Source organism: Lepidochelys kempii, chromosome 2 (genome assembly GCF_965140285.1).
Source record: "Lepidochelys kempii isolate rLepKem1 chromosome 2, rLepKem1.hap1, whole genome shotgun sequence".
Classification (NCBI taxonomy): domain Eukaryota; kingdom Metazoa; phylum Chordata; order Testudines; family Cheloniidae; genus Lepidochelys; species Lepidochelys kempii.
The window spans coordinates 119,609,843-119,630,149 of NC_136381.1; the positions used below are offsets into that span (position 1 = coordinate 119,609,843).

General features: G+C 42.3%; 1 protein-coding gene across 3 annotated transcripts in view; it reads right to left on the reverse strand.

Annotated features, from left to right (window-relative positions):
* Window positions 1-20,307, reverse strand: part of RIPK1 (receptor interacting serine/threonine kinase 1) — a 37,182-nt gene that overhangs the window by 5,788 nt on the left and 11,087 nt on the right. For all 3 annotated transcript variants that reach the window (XM_073332173.2, XM_073332174.2, XM_073332175.2), the window contains exons 3-9: window positions 19,019-19,172; window positions 17,736-17,873; window positions 15,056-15,296; window positions 12,383-12,532; window positions 11,042-11,118; window positions 8,173-8,269; window positions 2,811-3,419 (exon numbers count right to left, since the gene is read on the reverse strand). In XM_073332173.2, the coding sequence (XP_073188274.1) occupies window positions 2,811-3,419; window positions 8,173-8,269; window positions 11,042-11,118; window positions 12,383-12,532; window positions 15,056-15,296; window positions 17,736-17,873; window positions 19,019-19,172 (1,466 nt within the window). The remainder of the gene's footprint in view (window positions 1-2,810; window positions 3,420-8,172; window positions 8,270-11,041; window positions 11,119-12,382; window positions 12,533-15,055; window positions 15,297-17,735; window positions 17,874-19,018; window positions 19,173-20,307) is intronic.

Here is a 20,307-nt window from a genome sequence, read left to right on the forward strand (position 1 = left end):
AGTTAATGCTCCTAATACAGAGGGGGGGAAAGGTGCTGTTACCCCAAAAGCTAAGAAGCTTTATAACAAATCCAATAAAAGTATATTTAATTAAACAAATCATAGTTTAGTGAAGTGCCTAACAACCTTACTCCGTGTCAAGATCCTCTAGCGTAGACCCTGCATCCATACAGAGTCTGCGAAGTGCCAGTGTGACCAGCGGGATTCCACACAGATGTAAGAGTTCCTTTGCAAGCAGATTCCAGTGCAGGATTATAGTCTAGATATGGATTTAGGTACCTAATTTTAGGTACACAAATTTGAAAATTCCAGTCTAAGGTAACACAACAAGTTAACAGAAGAGCTGGCAGGTCATCCGATTCTCAGGGCTTGCCTATATGGAGCCTTAGTGCGCAGCAAGCCAGGGTATAAATATACAGCACACTAGCATGCCATGCCCTAAGTCACCCTGTGGACCCTGCTGCCATGCACTAACTTCTATAGTGCACTTTGACTTACTGCTGTTTGAAACACTAAGTATGGAATTTTTAGCACGTGGCAGCAGCGTCCATAGGGCAACTTAGGGCACAGCAGGCTAGTGTGCTGTACATTCACATCCTGGCTTACCATGCACCAAATCTCTGGGTGGCCATGCTAGTAGTCTGGTATTTCTCCACTATATCATGCTGCTTCTCAGTAATCTCTTCTGCATTTCTTTTTTCTTTCTATCCAAATATTTGAACATTAGTGATTTTGAGAGTTAGTTTCCACCTGCAGATGTGACAGTCACAGCTCTCACGAACTCCTCGCAATCAATATATTGATGTAGACAGCAATCGCAGACTCCATACAGCGGTTTTTTGGTGTTTTTTTTTTGGACAATGAAATCTTGCATTCTGTCAACTCTGTAGCACCTGCGGTTAGCCCACGTGACTAACGTAGCTGAAGTCAATGTACTTAGATCGACTTACTGTGGTGTCTTCACCGACTGCGGCCGCTCCCCAGTCGACTCCACCTGCGCCTCTCGCGGCAGTGAAGTACAGGAGTCGACGGGAGAGTGCTCGGGGGCGATTTATCGCGTCTAGACTAGACATGATAAATCGATCCCCCGCTGGATCGATCACTATCCGGTGGGTAGTGTAGACATACCCTTAGTGTAAAGTGCTGAAAAGGAAAGTCATACCAGGAAAATCCAGCATTCTAGGGTAAGATGATTAATCTGTATAATACCTTGTCCTTTTCCTAAATGGTATGGGACAACCTCCACTGAACACACGGTTATTGACCTGTTTGTTTATGTTTGTTTTTTGCTAAACTCTCAATATTCTCTCCCTTCTTGAGCTCTATAGCCTTCTGTTCCTAAGGATACATACCTCACCTGCAATTGCTGAGAGGCATTGCCATAGCAGCATTAGATATAACCTGCTCTCTGTGCAGCTAAGAGTATCAGCTTCCTGTTGGCTTGAATTTAGGGACACTTATGAACATGGATCTTCCATCTGGTAGAGCATTTACCCAATCAAGCCACCAGAGCTGGCAAAGATTCATTTTCTGAAAGGTACGAAATATCCTCACTCTAACACTGTTTCTGTGCTGCAACTGACCTGCAGTAAGATTCTGACTCCTTTTACACACCTTTGTGAGTCTAAAATCAACTACCATTTGCTTCTAGCACAATCTGGTGATTGTTCTTGTTTATGGTTCTTTCACCCTAGATGGGCTGGGAGAGGTCATTAGTTATTTAGCTGCCCAACTTACTCTCTGGGGAATTTTGTGCGCAGAATTTTTTATTTTTTGGCACAATATTTTAAAATTCTTCAAATTTTATTTGTTAAAATAACACTACATAATCATGCCAGTTTCAATTATTTTGGTAATTTATTTCAAAATACCCGTCAGCAAGTATGTCTGTAACAATACAGACACACACAAAAATTCCCCCAGGAGTAGAGAGTTAAAGAAACTCCTATGACAACCCAGTTCCTGTTTCTCTGCCCACCCCAGAGCCCAGCCGGGGGTCCAGACACTCACACCCCCTCCCGCCCCCACTGCAGAGCCCAGCTGTGGTGCCCTTCTGCTAATATGCCTCAACCCCTCCTCCCCAGAGCTCTACCGTGGGGGCCCCCCCTTGCCCAGGCACCTGTTCCCCTCCTCCCCCAGAGCCCAGGGATCCAGAAGGAGAAACAGCCTGATGCTTGGTCCCAAACTTTCATGGAGTTTCCTGCATACCACCCTATCCTTCCCTCAGGGCATGCTGGGAACTGCAGCTGCCAGGAACCCTTTAGCTCCCTCCTCCTCCCCCTAGCAGTGTCTTCTATGTGCAAGCTGGGTTCTGCTGAGTCCAGTGGCCCCTAGTGGTGGCTAGCAGCACTGCAGCCCATTTCTGTGGGGGAAAGGAAATTCTGCAGGCACAACATTAATTTCTGCAAAATTCTGCATTGTGCAGTGGCACAGAACTCCCCCAGGAGTACCAACTGGATAATAGCATGCAGTCAGTGGCTTGATTCTTCTCTCTTACACTGATGTAAATCAGGAGTAACATTGACATCAATGGAGTTACACCAATGAAAACAAGCACGTGAGGAGAATCAAGCCCACAGCATTTTAATGAACGGAAGTGATATAAAATTATCAGGAAAATGAAGAGCAGTGGACCATAATATGTCTAAAGGAAATCCTTTGCTACCATAGCTTGAAGAGTATGAAATCAGCTGCTTGTTGGTATGTGAGCTACAAATTGATCAGTGGCCATTTTACTTCTGGAAGACGACAAAAGGAGTACTGTTTGTGTTTTAGACAAAAAAAAGTAGTAAGACCAATATCTCACCTACCTGTCTCTGTATTCAAACTCTTTGGAATCCAAGGTGTGGATGCTTGTGGCTGCTGGTCTAGGCCAGATTCAGGCACAGGAGGTTTATTCAGACTAAATGTATTGGCTGAATTTGATCCATAGAGATCCTCTGTACATCCTGCTATTGGATCTACAGGCCTTGTCCCATACATAATATTTGGATTGTATGGTAAATTTTCCCATATTGGAGTTGTTGCAGCTGGTGGTGGTGGTTGTTTTAAATGACTGTAACTGGTCACGTTACTATAGCAACTGGCTTTTGATCCTGTGCTTTCAGCTTTCAGATATGATTCATTCATCTGTGGAGCAGCAGGTGGAGTTGTAAATGGATCAAAGGACACCCTTCGTCGTCTTTCCTCCTCTCTCTTTTCAGCACTGTATACCAGAGGTTGGCTTTCAAAATTATCCATCCGGCTGCCATACTTATGATAATTTAATTCATCCTGCAATTTTCTTTCTAGGCCCACAGAGGCCTCAAAGGAGGTCTCACAGCTCTCGACAGGCTGGTTCACCGGAAAGGGAGCAAACATGGCTTCATCCACATTGCCAGTCATGAGACCCTGAGAGCTATGTAGGGAATTGGGCTGATCTGCAGCAGGGAAGGGAAATTTAATACTTGAATTAGCCTATAATGCAAAGATATACCTGTCATTTTCAATTACATCTCAACAATACTATGGTAGAGTCTAGCATTTTTATATTAAACAGCTAAATAATTCATAACTAAAGGTAATCTCTTCCAGAAAAGATAATATATTTTACATTTTACTTAAGACATTTTCATCAGAAATGATCTTTATAAACTGTGGGTCTGACCATACTGAAATCAATGGCAAAAGCTCAGTGACTTCAATGCTACAAGACCAGATCCTATAGACCAGTGGTTCTCAAAGCCGGTCTGCCGCTTGTTCAGGGAAAGCCCCTGGTGGGCCAGACAGGTTTGTTTACCTGCTGCGTCCGCAGGTTTGGCCTATCGCAGCTCCCACTGACCATGGTTTGCCGCTCCAGGCCAATTGGGGCTGCGGGAAGTGCGGCCAGCACGTACCTTGGCCCGCACCGCTTCCCGCAGCCCCCATTGGCCAGGTCCGAACCTGCGGATGCGGCAGGTAAACAAACCAGGGAAGGCCCTTGGCGGGCCGGACCGAACAAGCAGTGGACCGGCTTTGAGAACTACTGCTATAGACAGGTTTCAGAGTAGCAGCCGTGTTAGTCTGTATTCACAAAAAGAAAAAGAGTACTTGTGGCACCTTAGAGACTAACCAATTTATCCAATGAAGTGAGCTGTAGCTCACGAAAGCTTATGCTCAAATAAATTGGTTAGTCTCTAAGGTGCCACAAGTACTCCTTTTCTTTTTGCTATAGACAGTATCTATAGGGATAGTAAACGTTTCAAGCACCACTGAAATGCAGCCACCTCTAAGCGGAACATGGCACAGAAATACAACACAACACATCAGGCCAAGAAGGGAAGAATGAAAGGTCTTGGACTTTAGAGGTCCTGGTTCACTAATTTACCTCCAATGGAGTTATATTGCACAAAATTGGAGAGAGATAGTGGAGAATGAGACTCTCAGAATTTCACTGTAGGTGCTACTTTAAACAGCAGTAAAAGTCATGTTTCTTTCAATGATCCTATCACAGCAAATCTCAAATTAGCCTTCATGAATGCATCATTCTGTATTTTTAATGAACTTTGATTTTCAATCTCTGTCTAGCTTGTTCTTCTAGAGTTCAGAGAATATATTTTAATAAAGATCCATTTAATGTCTATGGGCGAAGAGGGAAGTAACTCATGATTTTCACCTAAACCTTACAGATAAATTCTGTCCTTGGATGGTTGCGCACACATAGCTTCCCTTAGAGACAATGAAAGGTTTGCTTGTGGTCTGAACTGGATTGTTTGAATTCTAATCATTCTATAGCATCGCAAGACTGAACAAATAGTTCAAAACCTGCTTTTTTTGTAGTATGGGGCTGAAGAGGATCTCCTATTGAGATTTAAAAGGATTACAGCATCAACATGGAGCTTTGAAATGGTCTTGTAGATGCTGGGCATCACTGAAAATAATGGGGCTCAAAAAGGCCATTGTAGCATTAGAACAAAGCTTATATGGGACTGGAACAAAGCTTATATGGGACTGGATAGTCAGGGGATTGGTAATGATGTATGGAATGTTGACCTTCCTATCTCTAGAATACACGTTTGAATCCAATCCAGGTTGGTGGTGAATGAAAACCGTTACTCTCTGATGGCTGCTCCATGGTAAATGTGACTTGGTTGACTTACTCTGGTGTCAAGTGGATAAATATCACCACTGCAACAGGAAAAAAACAACCCCACCATAGTTGGCAACTGTCAGCACTCGACAGGTGCTAGATTGAATGTCAAGGACTGTGACCGTCTCTACAAATGATCCTCCAGGGCAGGCTTGAGGACTCTTAGGCCATGTCTACAATACCACTTACGTCACTCAGGGATGTGAAAAAACACACCTCTGAGTGACACAAATTATGCCAGCATAAGCGGTAGTGTGCAAAGCGACTGCCACTCATTGGGGGTGGTTTAATTATGTTGATAGGAGAGCTCTCTCCTAATGGCATAATGCAGCTACATGAGAGATCTGACAGTGGCACAGCTGCATCAGTACAGTTGTGCCCCTGTCAGATCTCTAGTGTAGACGTAGCCTCCAAGAATGTCTACACTGAGTTTTAAAACCCAGGGCAACGCATCTGAGGCTCAGGCTGGACCCTGGCCTCTGAAGCCTAGGGAGGCTGCAATGTCTACGCTGTTCTTAATGATCTAGCATGAACCCGGGTCTGTACACCCGTAGCAGGGAGTCTCAGAACCTGGGTTTTAAAAACACAAGCATATACGTGCCCTTACACTACCACGGGCTGCACTGTGTCTATCTGCTGGATAAAGAGAGGACTTTGATTGTCCTCTACAAGGTTGTCAGTGGATCACCTTTCACAAACGCCACATTCACACCAAAGGTTTTTTTTTAAAAGGATGAGAGAGTTTGTAACATGGTGCTGCTACGTTTTAATATTTTTCCTAAGAAAACATAACTTACACATTAAACATGTAGTCCTGCTGCTGCCCGATTAAAATTCATTACCTCTGCTGAAGAACGGTGTGAGTTGCTGCTAACCTGTCTGGGGGGTGAGGTTTGTCAGGCAGATGACAAGACTGATCACATAGTATTATCTGAACTAGATTATCTTCAAAATGGTCTGAGCAAAAGAAAACTTTGCAGGAGGTTTTTACTGGATTTTCTAACATCGCTTATGTGTGTGTGTGTGTGTGTGTGTGTGTGTGATGGAATGTGTAAACCTGCCTGTGATGGGGTGTGCACCGCGCACTGGCCCTGCAGGAGCTGAATTAGGCCAGGTAAGCCCAATCTGTTAATTAGGCTGCAAACTGGAGCTTTTGGGCTGGAGGCAGATAATTGGAGAGTGGCTCACTTGTGCAGGAATGGGGGCAGGGGTATATAAAATACAGGAAACAGGGGGGGTCTTGGGAAAATCTACAGTCACCGACTGGGAAGAGGGAGGAGTGTTTGGAGGTAGCAGAGATGGGTAGCCTGTAGTTGCTCACTGGGAGAAGAGAGTGGTGAAGCTGGCAGACCCAGAGAAGGAAGGGAGAGCCAAAGGTTAGGACAACTCAGGGAAATGCAGTAAGGTATGGGATGGAACAGACTTGACTGCTGATTAGAGGGTACCTGAGCCAGAACATGGAGTACAGAATGGGCCCAGGTTTCCCAACCAGCCACTAGGGAAGTGCATAGGAAGACTGCCTGAGTCTGTTTGGCAGAAGAGACCTCTTCCCTCCCCCCTCAGAAGGGGAAACCACAATAGTGACCTAGCTGGAGGGGTGAGTCACAATGAGGCCACAGCAACTCCTAGAGCGAAAGAGCAGCTGCACACAGGTGGAGGGATGGTTTGCAGCCTTGGGGAAAGGTGTTGACCCGGTGTACTGTTCCCCAGAACAGCCAGGAGGCAGCGCCAGACCTGCGGTGAGTAGAGCACCCTGTCACACTGCCACAGCTGAAAAGGAATTAACTGGAGCCCGAAAGCTCTATTAGTACTGTCTGGGTACACCTGGAAAGGGTGAGTCAAGCTCAAGGAGGCCTTGAAGGAAGGAGGTCAGGGCAGTTGGGAGGAGGCCCAGGAGAGAGGGCATCTAATGTGCTCTCTGAGTGGGAGAGGGCTGGCAAGCGCTAGTAAGAGAGGTAAACCAGGAAAGTGCAGAGGGAGGATTAGCTCTGCTAGTCAGTATCCTGAGAACAGGATGAAGGAGTCTGAGAACTAGACAGAGAGCCTATAATCACATGCCCTAAACTGCTGGGAGTGGTTTAATGGTATTCTTTGTTTGTCACTGCTTAGCAGAGAGACAAGGACTGTAGAAAGACCCGAGGAGGAACAGAAGACATTTGAGTTGATTATTTGGGATTTTAAGGACAGTGGTGACCATGGAAGGAGGGTGACACTAGGGGAACCTGGCAAGGTCCCAACACAAGAGACCATCTGAAAGGCCATAGGGGCACTCTAGGATGGTGGACCTGTTACACAGTGCTACAGATTTGAACCCCTGCTAACAGGGCACTTGGGTGAAAGAAGTACAGAGACACACCTTCCACTACAGACCTAGTGGTATGGCCACATATAATTATCTACAACTATATACTTCCTCAAAGCTGTGAAACAAACCAGGATTTGAGCTGATATGTGACAAAGGAGGGAACAGATGAATGGAGTAACCCACGACCAGTCCCATGGTGTCTAAGGCAGAATCAATAAGGAGCAAGATCTTAAAACAAGTGATACATTCTAGTTTTTTTCACTCTAGTTGTTCTCAGGACACTGATAAGGTTGGACTGGAAAGGGGAGATGATTCCAAAAATTGATATAGCATGGTACTGAAGCCTAAAGACCAAGCAAAAGTTTGTTGGTGTGAATCAACAGAGGGAAGGTTAAGGATGTTATCAAAGTGAACATATAATGTAATGGACAAAACAAGTATTGAACAAATGAAGTACAGATGGAAAGAGAAAATACTTTCTGCATGGAAAGACAAAAGCACAAGAGTTTAAAAATAATCTGGTTTTTCAAACTGTAGCGCCTGGAAATAGTGATCAAGAGAGAGTGTTTCTGTGACTTGCATTTTAGAACAGCAGATAAATCTGATCTTTTTATTCAGTACTCCAGATTCTCTCCCGAGTTCTGAACAACTGGGTCTGTTCGTTACAGCTTTTAATAATAATGGAATCAATTTTATTTGTCCCCAATTTTGCCCTAAGCAGGCAATATGAAAAAGTATTATGAAGTGATGTAGTAATCACCTGTTTGTGCATGTCCGTTACTTGGAGATTCTGCGACAGCGTCTATCTGAAGGGACTGCATCCTCTTCACAAGTTCAGTTGGCCCAGGGTACACTTTCTGTACACAGGAAAAAAATATCATGAAGCAGGTGAAAGTTTAAGCAAAGGAAGTATCTTTACTGTAAAAACCAAATGCATCTCCTCAGCGAGTGGCCCAAGTGAACAGCTTGCATAGATCTCACGTTCTTTGGTGGAATGCTGGTGGACCATGATCCTTGCTTTGTGGGGCTTGCTTACTAGTGAGGTTAAGTTTACAGACAAGCAGTGTCTGCTTTCAAGGAAGGCAGGAATGATTACTATGTAAATATAGGGCATGATTCTCTGATCTGGCCAAGCTGTGCCCTTACTCACACTGACTACTGTCTTAGTCCATGAGCTAATCCCATTGGACTAGACAGTGACTCTCTGCACTGCTTCCACCTCAGGGCTGTACCTACAAGTCATAGACTTATCACAATGCAATCTATAGGATTGCTTGCAGAGTAAGATGCTGCTTAAAGGGTAGCAGAATCATGCCCTATTTTATGTATTTACATGTAGAGCTTAACTGGAAAAAAAAAAAATCCACGGCTATGGCCTTGTTTTGACAACTGTTTATATGTGGGATATGGGGACAGTGAGCTTGGTGAAGATCCTTGGAAGGAATGTTTCATAGTGTTTCACTGCACTTTCACCTTTGCAAATCCTTGTCTTTATTTCTCAAGGCCGAAGAAATAATCATCTTTACCCTGGCATTTTGATGTTCCAGCCATTCATGCCTTTTTGATGTCCTTACTCAAGTAAAACTTGATGTCAAGTGCAGTTTTACCAGATTAAGGACTTTTGTTCTTACTTGCACTTCTCAGAAAGTCATTAGTCACTGTCTTACCAGGAAGTCTTTTCACAAATTAAAAACCAACAAGAATTTCTTCCTGTAAACATATCTTGATCCCAGGTGTTCAAAGTTAAAAACTTCATTTTGGCCTTCTGTTAGGGCCTGATTCTGACACCCTGCTTATGTAACTGTGTATTACCCTGCTCCAGGAAAAGTCCCATTGGTAAAGAGTGCAGCATACTCCACCCTTGTCTTTTTTAAAAGGGATTATTTTCAGAGAAAAGTGCTACTCAAAAATCAAACAGTAAAAAGCTTCAAAACATATTGGTACAGCTTTGTTACTTGACCATATTCATTTGCTTGTATGTTGTATCCTTATCTCCTACCCCTTGTCTGTTTCTGCCTTCAGACTCTCAGCCATTGAGGGCAGCGATTATTTCTTTTGTGCTTCTGCAGAACCCAGCACAATCCTGATTGGTAGCACCCAAAAGCCCCATAATATAAAATATTTACTACTCAGAATTAGTATGGGTGGTAGAATCAGTTCCAGTAGAATATTTGTCTGTTTTGTCAACTTTATTTTGCAAAGCTTTGCTATCTTGCCAAAGAATACTGGACACGTCTTCAAAGTCACCACATGGATTTCCCAAATCAGAAATGTTTTAATTCCCCATCCCGCAATTTCAGGGAGAAGGAAAGCACCTGACAAAATATGGCTGTGTAGCAGAACGGCGGCACCATGGGGACACTTCCACTTATTAGTTTAAAATATTGGGGATGCAATCCTTGTCACCTGCATATAAATGGTACTTTCATTTCAGGGTTCAGCCACAGCATCAGGCCCTTAATGTCAGTAGGACTACTCCAATAAGTAAATGTTTTCTAGTGTGACTAAGGGCTCCACAATCTGGCCCAAAGCATTTGCCAGGAAGTAACTTGCCTTTCATTATTATTTCAGATCAGGAAAGTGTCCTTCTGCACAACAGTTTGCAAGCTACATCCAATGGGAGGAACAGGGAACCAAGTTACAGCTGAGAGAGGACTCAAAACTTTGAATTTCCTGACTTTTTTCTTGTTTAGATTACAGTAATGCTTAGAGGTCTCAACCAGGTTCAGGTTTCAGAGTAACAGCCGTGTTAGTCTGTATTCGCAAAAAGAAAAGGAGTACTTGTGGCACCTTGGAGACTAACCAATTTATTTGATCATAAGCTTTCGTGAGCTACAGCTCACTTCATCGCATGCATACTGTGGAAAGTACAGAAGATCTTTTTATACACACAAACCATGAAAAAAATGGGTGTTTACCACTACAAAAGGTTCTCTCTCCCTCCACCCCACTCTCCTGCTGGTAATAGCTTATCTAAAGTGATCACTCTCCTTACAATGTGTATGATAATCAAGGTGGGCCATCTCCAGCACAGATCCAGGGTTTAACAAGAATGTCGGGGGGGGGGGGAAGGGGGGAAGGAAAAAACAAGGGGAAATAGTTACCTTGCATAAGGACTTAGTCACTCCCAGTCAACCAGGTTAACCAGGTTCAGGCCTCTCTGTGCTAGGTACTATATAAACATATAGTAAATTGTATGTATTCAGAAAACTCAGCAATAACACTTCATAAGCTATGAACCAGATTGTCACCTTAACTCATGTTGAATAGTAGCTTGCTCAACAAATCGTCTCTTTTAATTTCCATTAACGTCAATGCAGTAACACCAGTATAAAACTAATGTAAATGTGATTTCAGCAGGATTTCTAATGGAGGAAAGTTCTACTCACTGGCGATCAGAATCTAGCTAACAGGGCTTTTTTTACATTTAGCAGGGGCTGGATTCTGCCATCCATACTCACACTAAGTAGCCCTTTACTCCACAAGCAGACCTATTGGAATAAGTGGGAGTGCTTACTGAATATAGTATTACTTAGTGTGAGTAAGGGTGTTAGAATTTGGCCCTGTATGTATGTGTGTGGTTTTTTTACTTACAAGTTACGCTCGGAAGCATCTGGGATGCTACTTACCTTTATCTTTCTCAAGTCATCTTCAACATCTTTTTCTAGTTGCTCACAGTAAAATGGCTTGTATTTCTGACTAATTTCTGCAGGAAAGGAAGATTTGAGGAAAGTAGTTTTAAACAGCAAATATAAATGACTGTGCTGCTTAGCTCACTTCCACCAAAACATTAACCAGTTAGTTACATAAGTTTATAAACAGGAGTGGGCTCATAAAAATGTAAGCAATGTTAGCAGGGCTGATTTAGTCTTAAAAAAGAATGTAATAAGAACTGAATTCTTGTTCACTTTTAAGTATTACATACACTCAGTTGCATTGGGCTATTTAATAAACACCTCCCTACCCAACTGCAAAGCCCGCACAGGCTGTGACTTTAAGACACGTGACTACAAAGATAGTGAGGGACAGCCAGGGTCTTCCAACAGCATTAGGCTTGGCTTCCTATGTTCTAAGCTCCTGTAGTGTCTTAGCAAGACAAAGGAACACTTCTATCCAGCTTTAGGGTCAAACTCTGCTATATAATCACTGGCCTGAGCCAGGGAGCTCTGGATAACAGGTGTCACCCACAGCATATGCCCTTTCCATGTTATCAGCTGCGTAAAGGAACCCTATTCTTTGAGAGACCCCCGCTAGGGTGCATGGAGGGAGCAGGTTTCTGTGCTCCCCTGAGCACAAGGACTGCAATTTGGGACTGGCCCTTTTGCTGGGCATGCAAAAAGAGCGATAAGCCTTCTACCTCATCCATCCCCCTCATCTCACCTGTGCCATGGGGAGTCAAAATCTGTAAAGCACCTCATATACAAACTATATCCCAAATGGAGTGCCTTCCTCCATGAGTGGTCCCATTGACTGGGTCTGCTATTAACAGCTTTATAATACTACTTACCTTCTCTGAGAAGTATTTTATTATCATTGTCTCCAGTTTCCTGATGAGGAGAAACTGAGGCACAGTACTTCTATAGATCTGATGTACTAGCAGCAGAATATGCAGGTTTGAGAATGGGATAGCAATTAGGCCCCTAACATGATACTGAAGAGCTTAAAAAATGCAGGGGGTGCATGTTTGTGTGGTGAACTTTTAAGCTGGCAAAGCTCCACTGAAGTCAATGAAACTATACCAATGTATATCTACAGAATATGTGGTCCAGAGTTTATTCAGAATTCAGATCACGGACTTGACTTGTGTGTGTGAGGAGATTAATTTTTATTTTGAAAAGAAACCTAAGACACACAAACCTGTGACAAACAAAAGTCATGACTTTCTGAAAGGAAGGATTAAGCTCATTTTGCCATATTTTGTAAAACATTGGATATGTCCAAACAAAAATAATCCTGAAGCCGTATTTTACCTGAAAAGGTTGGACGATTCTCTGGCTTTTGTTGCCAACAGTGCTTCATTAGATCGATAATTTCCTTTGGACAACTGTCTTTAATATCTTCTGTATTTGGCCTGTCCCCTTTCATGATGCCAAAGCAAATGTGTGTTTCATTTATAGCATCTGAAAAACAAAATCTCAGATCAGACTCCTAATCACAGGGTTTTGCTACCATGAAAGGTCATCTTCTAGAAACAGCAAAGAAAGTGCCTCATTTAGAACCACAAATCTGCTGGCACATGAAAATGCTTACTCTATGGATCTGACTCTGAAACCCTCACTCGTGATGAGTAGTACTTACTGTGAGTTCAGTTACTTGCATGAGTAACTCCTACTCAATAGGAGTTAGGGTTATGGAAGTGAACCCCCTAGGGCCTGATTCTCAGTTGCTTTGTTCTAGTGCTTGGAGTAAAAACAGGGATGTGGCCCCAAAGGCAGCTTTAAGCCATCTTACTGTTCCTGTATTCCAGGGCTGTTCAGGGGCCTAGTTGGCAACCAATATAAGTGAGAGCAGCCCTTAGCCTGCTCCAACTTCTGCTCTGCTTCCCATGGCCCTTCTGTGCCAGGGGCTGGGAGCAAGTCTGACACGTATCCCTTAAGCCAGCTCTCCACCAGCAAAGGAGGCCCACTGCACTGGAAGGATTCTCCTGGGGGTTTCTCTGGTTCCTTTCAGGCCCAGAGTGGCAGAACTTAGCATAACTAAGAAGTAACCAGTGAGCAAACGCAAGCTTAGTGCACATAACACTCTGACTATGTCTACATTTCAGAGACTATACTGGCATAACTATGTTGCTGCAACTATGCAGACATAACCCTATAGTGTAGGTGCAGCCTACCTTGACAGAAGTTTTCTCTGTCGCTGTAGGAACACCAACTCCCTGAACAACAATCTACATCAGTGGAAGAATTCTTACCTCGACATAGCTGTGTCTACACCCGGGGTTAGGTTGGCATAACTACGTCAGGGAGGGGCATAGAGTTTTCACACCCCTGACTGAAGTAGCTCTGTTGACCTAGCTTGTAAGTGCAGACCAGGTCTAAGTGCAAATGCTGCAGGTAAAACTTGTCTGCCTTTTGAAAATCTGGCCCAGCCAGTATTTAGTATTTTAGTATCTGGTATAGGTTTCAGCACAAACAGGTTTGTAATAGGCAGTTAATGCAGAGTGTAGTTTAGCATAGTCAAGTGAAGTGTAGTATGGCAAGAGAAGGTTATAATCCCCCAGGTGAAATGTGATTGGTAAAACAGAAGTATGGAGAAGCGGAGGAGAGAGAGAAAAACAAAGGTGGTGTTACTGGGTGTGGAATGGGGAAGGGAGTTATATAGCACAAGAATTAATAATTAACAAATTTAGTAGCATCTATGATACATGGGGATCGAACAGAAACCAGTCATTTTACTAGTAAACATCCCCAACCAGGGCATTCATTCAGAGTCTAGAGTTTTACTAATCTAGCAAGGCCTAAGTACAATGGAAAACAACAGGGGTTTAAAATTGAAATGGTTCCCAAACTTGAAATCAGTCTGTTTGGATTTCAGGATGATGACAGAGCACCACCACCAACGCCTGGAAGTGAGGTATTTCAGAAACTAACACCAGCTTTATCGTACGTGGTCAGTTAGGAGAAGCACTCCTAATGAGAGGTCCTGCTTTCAGCTCTGGAGGCCTGAATTCAAATGTGACTGAACCTCCAAGTAATATGAGCTTAGTGGTTATTTGTCCACAACATGTAGAACCACCACACAGTTTGGCAGAAATCTCAGTTTCTGCTCAGATGAGATCCAGAATTGCAATAGCAGGGATGATGCAGGTCAGGTGTGAGTGCCACTGGGTAAATTATGTGGAGAAGCTTGTACTCTGATGGCCAATCCTAATCGGCTCCAAGCAATGCTCTGAGTTTCCAACACTCACTAACATTCACAGGAAATTCATCAAAGGAAACAAATACAGTATGGAAAAGTAAGATGTGCCTATGTCTGCTATATTGTAACGGAACTGCTTTTAAGTGTGTTATGGATGTTACAAATTGGGATTCTACCAAATCTTCGATATATCTTAAGACTGATAAGAGAAGTGGTCTAGTGGTCAAAGCACAGGACTGGGAGTCAGGAATTTCTAAATTCTAATCCTGGCCTTGGACAGTAACTCCTTCCATGGCCTTGGGCAAGCACGTAACCCATCTGCCTTAGTTTCCCCCGAGGATAATGACAACAACATAGGTGCACTGTGAGGATTAATTAGGCCTTGTCTACACTTGGAAATAGCCCTAATTTAGCAATCAGTGGCCAACAATTGCTGTAGCTGCATCAATGCTGATCCTTAAGTGTGGACAAAGGCAAGCCAGGGTTTGCACCAACTGAGCTAATTGGGGCTTACTGCTGCTTCCAGTAGGGATAAACTTCAATTAGCTCCATCAATATAAACCTCCACGTGTCCTTGTCCACCCTTAAAAGGCAGTACTGGTGCAGCTGTACCAATTGTTGGTCACCGATTGCTGAACAGGAGCTATTCTTGAGTAGAGACAAGAATTTATTTAATGCTTATAGGATGTTTTGAAAATGTTATGTGCTAAGTATTATAAGTCTTAATTTTATAGCTTCCTTAAAGCAAACTCATTTAGCAATACAAGCCTCTCCAAGTGACTTACTTTCGTATGGCTCTTTGTTGGCAAAAATTGCCCAGAGCACTATGCCAAAACTGTAAACGTCTGACTTCTCCACAGGTTTTGTGTTAACTGAGAGTAAGTGCTCAGGGGCCATGTAGTAAAGAGTGCCAGCGGCACTCCTGGACGCGCTCTTGGAAGTGCTCTTGATTTTCCTCTGCCGGCTGGTCTCTTCTTTGGTCAATCTACTCCAGTTTTTAAAGCAGGCGACGCCAAGATCTGCAATCTGTAAAACAGGTCAAATCAGAGCTACTGAAAATGGAGGATGTGGCTAATAAAGGAGAGAGATGGAGCAAACTGTTTTCACATATTACTCAAGGTTTGTTAAATATGAGGGAATATTTATTGAAATGACTTAAATGAAAGTCATTTCAATAAACTCAAACTCTTCAATAAGCGTAACCAAAGAGGGTCAATTAAATCATATTTTAAAGATCTCTGTGAATTTGTTGCCTGAATCAAATATTGCCAACTGAGACACACTGAATTTTAACATGTTGAGACACTGTTATAGCCCAACCATGTTATAACACAACTTGGCTTTGCTTATATGTATGAGACCAAACTGAGCTATAATCATGTTAGAGAACAGAAGTTCAGGGTGAAATTCATCCCAGTGCAGGAGGTCAACACAGATAAATGGTGGCTAAGATTAGGATAGGCCTAGATGGGGAATTAATCAATTCCATCCCAATTACAAAGGGGTTTCGACAACGCTGTCTCTTAGCCCCTTTTCTTTTAAACTTTTATATCAATGTTTTAGCATTAAAAGGGCATCAGAATTCACAACCCCCCCCAATATGAATCACTTTGTGTTAGAACCATGTTGTCTGTATAGAATATCTCAAACACCATTGGGACTGAAGCGTTTATTTAAACTCATTTGGTTTATACTGTCAATGGGAGGGCCTCCTGATAGATTTGAAAACTAAAGTAACTGTCTTTAGTCAGAGACAGAGGTTTCATAAATGGAAGATCAATGGGCACTATATTGAACAAGTTAGCTCTTTCTCCTACCTGGGTATCCGACTCTCACAAAATTGTTTGTGGGATAAAAGTGTTCTGGTAACAAAAGAGGGCCTCAAATTCAATGCAAGCTGTGTTACATTTTTCCTGGACTCCTAGGGGCCACTTAATTGCACCACCCCTTAAGAGTATTTTGAGTCTTGGATTTTGTATGGCGCTTGGATTTTATATGGCACAGAAATATGGGGATGGAATGATCCCCACTGCCCCCAGGACTGGAAGTGATTCAGAACAAATTTCTTAGGAAGATTCTTGGTCTCCCAAATAATACCCCTGCTGCTCTTAGACCTGAGACAGTTATGAATTCTATTCTGTCCAAAGTGCAATATGGGAATATTAATATTTGACTTTGCATTCATAGCATGCACCCATAGCGTTTGTCAAGGTTTGACTTAGCAGAACAGTTCAGTAGGACTTTTTTACTTAAATTTGCATTCTCTAGGTTTCTCGGAATTGGAAATAATTAGATTTATGTTTAAAAATGTGAAATCCATAATCTGGTCGAGAATAGAAGATATTAATAAGCAAATATATTTGGTAGTGATTTCTATTTCAAGTAGGTCACCTTGGTTCCTCCTTGTTAAAAAGACTCCTGGGTATGCCAGATATTTAGAGAGTTTGTGTAATAACTTGCTAAGGAGGGCCATTAGAGTTCTCCATTTTCAATCAATGAAGACCGCTTACTTAGAAAGCTGATATACTGGCACCTCTGTCCCTGAGGCTTATGGCATTATTTATTACATTGTAACCTGTATTGCCACTTACGGTCAAAATGGCTTTCTGTGTTTTTGTCCCGGATGCCTTTTTCTATGCCCTCTCAGATCAGGAACTGTTAAGAACTGACAATGTACAAGTGACATATATCAAGCAACAGAGTTTCCTTACAAGGGGCTCATTAAATAACTGCAAGTAATGACAGGAGACTGTTTCAGTAGTTCATCTTCACAGGACATATGTCCACAGGACAAAAGACATGGGCTGCTGCAGAACCTGCTCAGATTTTACTCGGCAGCAGGCACCGTGCATAGGGGATTTGATTCAAAGCACCTGAAGTCAGTAGAAAAACTCCAGCTGACTTCTCTGGACTTTGGATCAGGCCTACAAAACACTTCTGTGAAGGTCTGTGTCGCTGCTTTTCTTCTGTAGCTGCTGGCTGATATCTAAAAGTAAGGAAGAGAGGGAAAGAAAAGCACACACACAAAAAAAGGTTAAAAAAGGAAAATGCAGGAAGAGGGAAAGGGCAGGAAGAGAAAACACAGATGAGACAGGAACAAAGGTGTGATATTTGCCACAAAGCAGTTTCATGTGCCGTTCTGGTATTTCTGTTTTTTCTCAAGTTGTGTTTGTCTAAAATTAAAAACTTGTAAATAAATTAATGAATAAAATAATCAAGTGAGCAAAGCCAGTATTTTCTCTCTACTTTCTATCCCATGTACTTTTGGCAGAGACAGATAATGAACATTTCAGGATCAGCTTGTCGGTGAGCCACCACATTTTAAAGATGGGCTACTAAAATTTGATTTTTGACAGCCCACTGAACTACTAGTTTATTAATCCTTGATAAATTGCAGCCTATATAGCAGGAGCCGCACCCTACAGCCCAAATCACAAGTGTTCTGTGTTTAAATTCTAACAGTACCTTAATGTGAAAGTCGTCATCTACAAGGATGTTTTCTGGTTTCAGGTCTTTGTGTACCAAACTCTGCTCATTTAAATAAAGCATTCCTTCAATGATCTCCAAGATGAACCGCCCCTTCACAGACAAAGGAATAGTGGACTAAAATAAAGAAAAGGAAATACAAATTATCAAAACTATTGCATAGTACATCATAAAATGAAACAAATTACCTTTAAAAGGCTCCCCCTTTTAGCCTCCCACAGTACGTTTACTCAAGGTGGGAATTAAAAATCACTGAAGTCCTTCTTGGAACTAGATTCCACTCAGTTGCACCAGAGTAAATCTAGAGTAACTCCATATTTACACTGGTGGAACTGAGATCAGACACTGGCCCTCTATGATTACTCCTCAGCGGGTGATGCATCCACACAACTCTCATAGATTTCAGTGGGAAATGAACGCATGTACCTGAGGGCAGAATTTGGCCCAATGATTAAAAGACTCAAATGAGTCTATCAAAGGCTACTGCTATGTTAGATCCAAGATCTAACTCACTAGGGGTTAAATGCTGCCCTACTTGCACACACTGTAAATTAAAGGGGATATACAGCAGGGGTCAGAGTGGTTGTGGGAAAGAATATTTTACCCAGCAGCATGGTACCAGAGCAACATTTCGGATACTCTGCTGCCAATACTCTAGCCCTCTCTAGGACCTTGTGCACCACTATATGGATAAGCTAGAGGGATAGTAGGCCTTTGGATCCACAGAATGGCAGCTTCATTAGCCATTCCCAGGCACCTTTCCAACCCCCTCCACGTGCCATGGAGAAAAACTTCCTAGAGTGCACAGGCAATTGCCTATCCCTTCCCCCACACCCTGTGAGAACCAAAACAGTTCTGCTGCTTTTAGAATCTGTTGTACCTGTAGAGGCAGAGGCTGCATTTGGCCCTACAGCAGGGAAAAGGGGATCAGAAATTGAAGATTCTATGCATAGTTATTTCCTTTGGCAACAAAAGCCACATCCTGTCCTTTTTAAACTTCTTATCAACTCTGACTGGAAAGTTTGCTTTCACTTCCCCTTATGAATAAGCTATAAACAACATTTCACCTGTAACCTTCCTAAACCAAAGCTTACACCAAGCAAATCACTGATTTTTTTTTTTCTGCCAAATAAAAGCAGAGAGTAAAATCTCTAAAAAGCCCTGCATCTTTTAAGTGATTTTTAAGATATTCAGCAGTATCAGCTTCCCACAGTAATAACTGATGAATGTACATATGAGAGATTATTTACTTCACTACTCACTGTTTTTAGTACTTTCATCAAGTTTCCCTTGTGCACATATTCCATCACCAGAGAGTAGTTTCCATCTTCCAGAATGATGCCTAGTAATTTTACCACCCGATCGTGACTTAGTTTGCGCATAATCTTGCCTTCTTCAAGAAGGGAAGCATTATATCTGTGAAATGGAAACTACAGGATTACATTGTGTACAGGTATCAGACTGGTAAGAGCATAGTAAGGCATAAATATCCTGTTGATTCATAGTGAAAGTGATGGTCAGAAAAGTAAGTCCATCTTCATGACCTCTGTAAGCTGGGCCAGATCTTCAGTTGGTTTAAATCCACTGAATTCGGTTTATACCATCTGAGCCTCTGGCCTAGTAACTTTTATATCTGTTCCCTACTTAGTCTGTCCACATACTCTTAATTTAGGGCCTGATTTTCAGTAAGTGTGCAGGTATACATGCTTTGTGAATGCAGTGCTGGATTTGTGTATGCAGATCCCTGACTTGCATGTAGCTAGCCTGCTTACAAACTTGCTGAAAATTAGGCCTTCAATAGCGTTTTTTTTTTTTGTTTTTTTTTTGAGTTTTGGAAAATGGTTTACATTAATCTTTGAGGACATGGCTATTATTTGGCCTAATTTATTACAGACATGTAAGATACCAAACACGGACTACTTTAGATTTGTCATTGCCTTCTCTATAGCTAAAAATATAATAATGTAGTTAGAATCTCAAAGCAAGTTAATCTTTTAAAATTGCATTTTACAAAGTGTTCTACGTACTCTCTTGTGGGGATGAAGAACTAGCCAGGGGAAGGGGAGACACAGACAGACCTCATAATTGTTCTATAGAATCTCTACTTTCATTTAAAAAAAAAGTTAGCCTCTAGCTGTTGTAGGTTTGAAGGAAATTTCAAACCATGACCCAAGTGTAACTGATGCAGTTATATCTGTCGGAGTTTGCAGACAGTATGAACATCTCAGTGGGCACAAACTCAGATGCCAATGAATATACTTTGTAAGCCACTGCTTAATATAAAAAATTACGGAGGCAGTTAGAAATACAATCCAACTTCATAACATTATAAAATCAGGGTAGGTCTTTAGCAATAGACAGTGGAGCTGACGGAGGCACAATTAGTTTCTTATTCCCACAGGGGGCTCAGTTTTCAAAAGTTTGTGAAACACTGTCCTATTGGTTGAAAGATCTGTAAGTGAGATGCCTAAAACACACAGCGAAAGAGGGAGACACAGAGAAAGAGAAATGAAAGGGCTTTGGATAGTTAGTGCAGGAACTTGAATGGAGG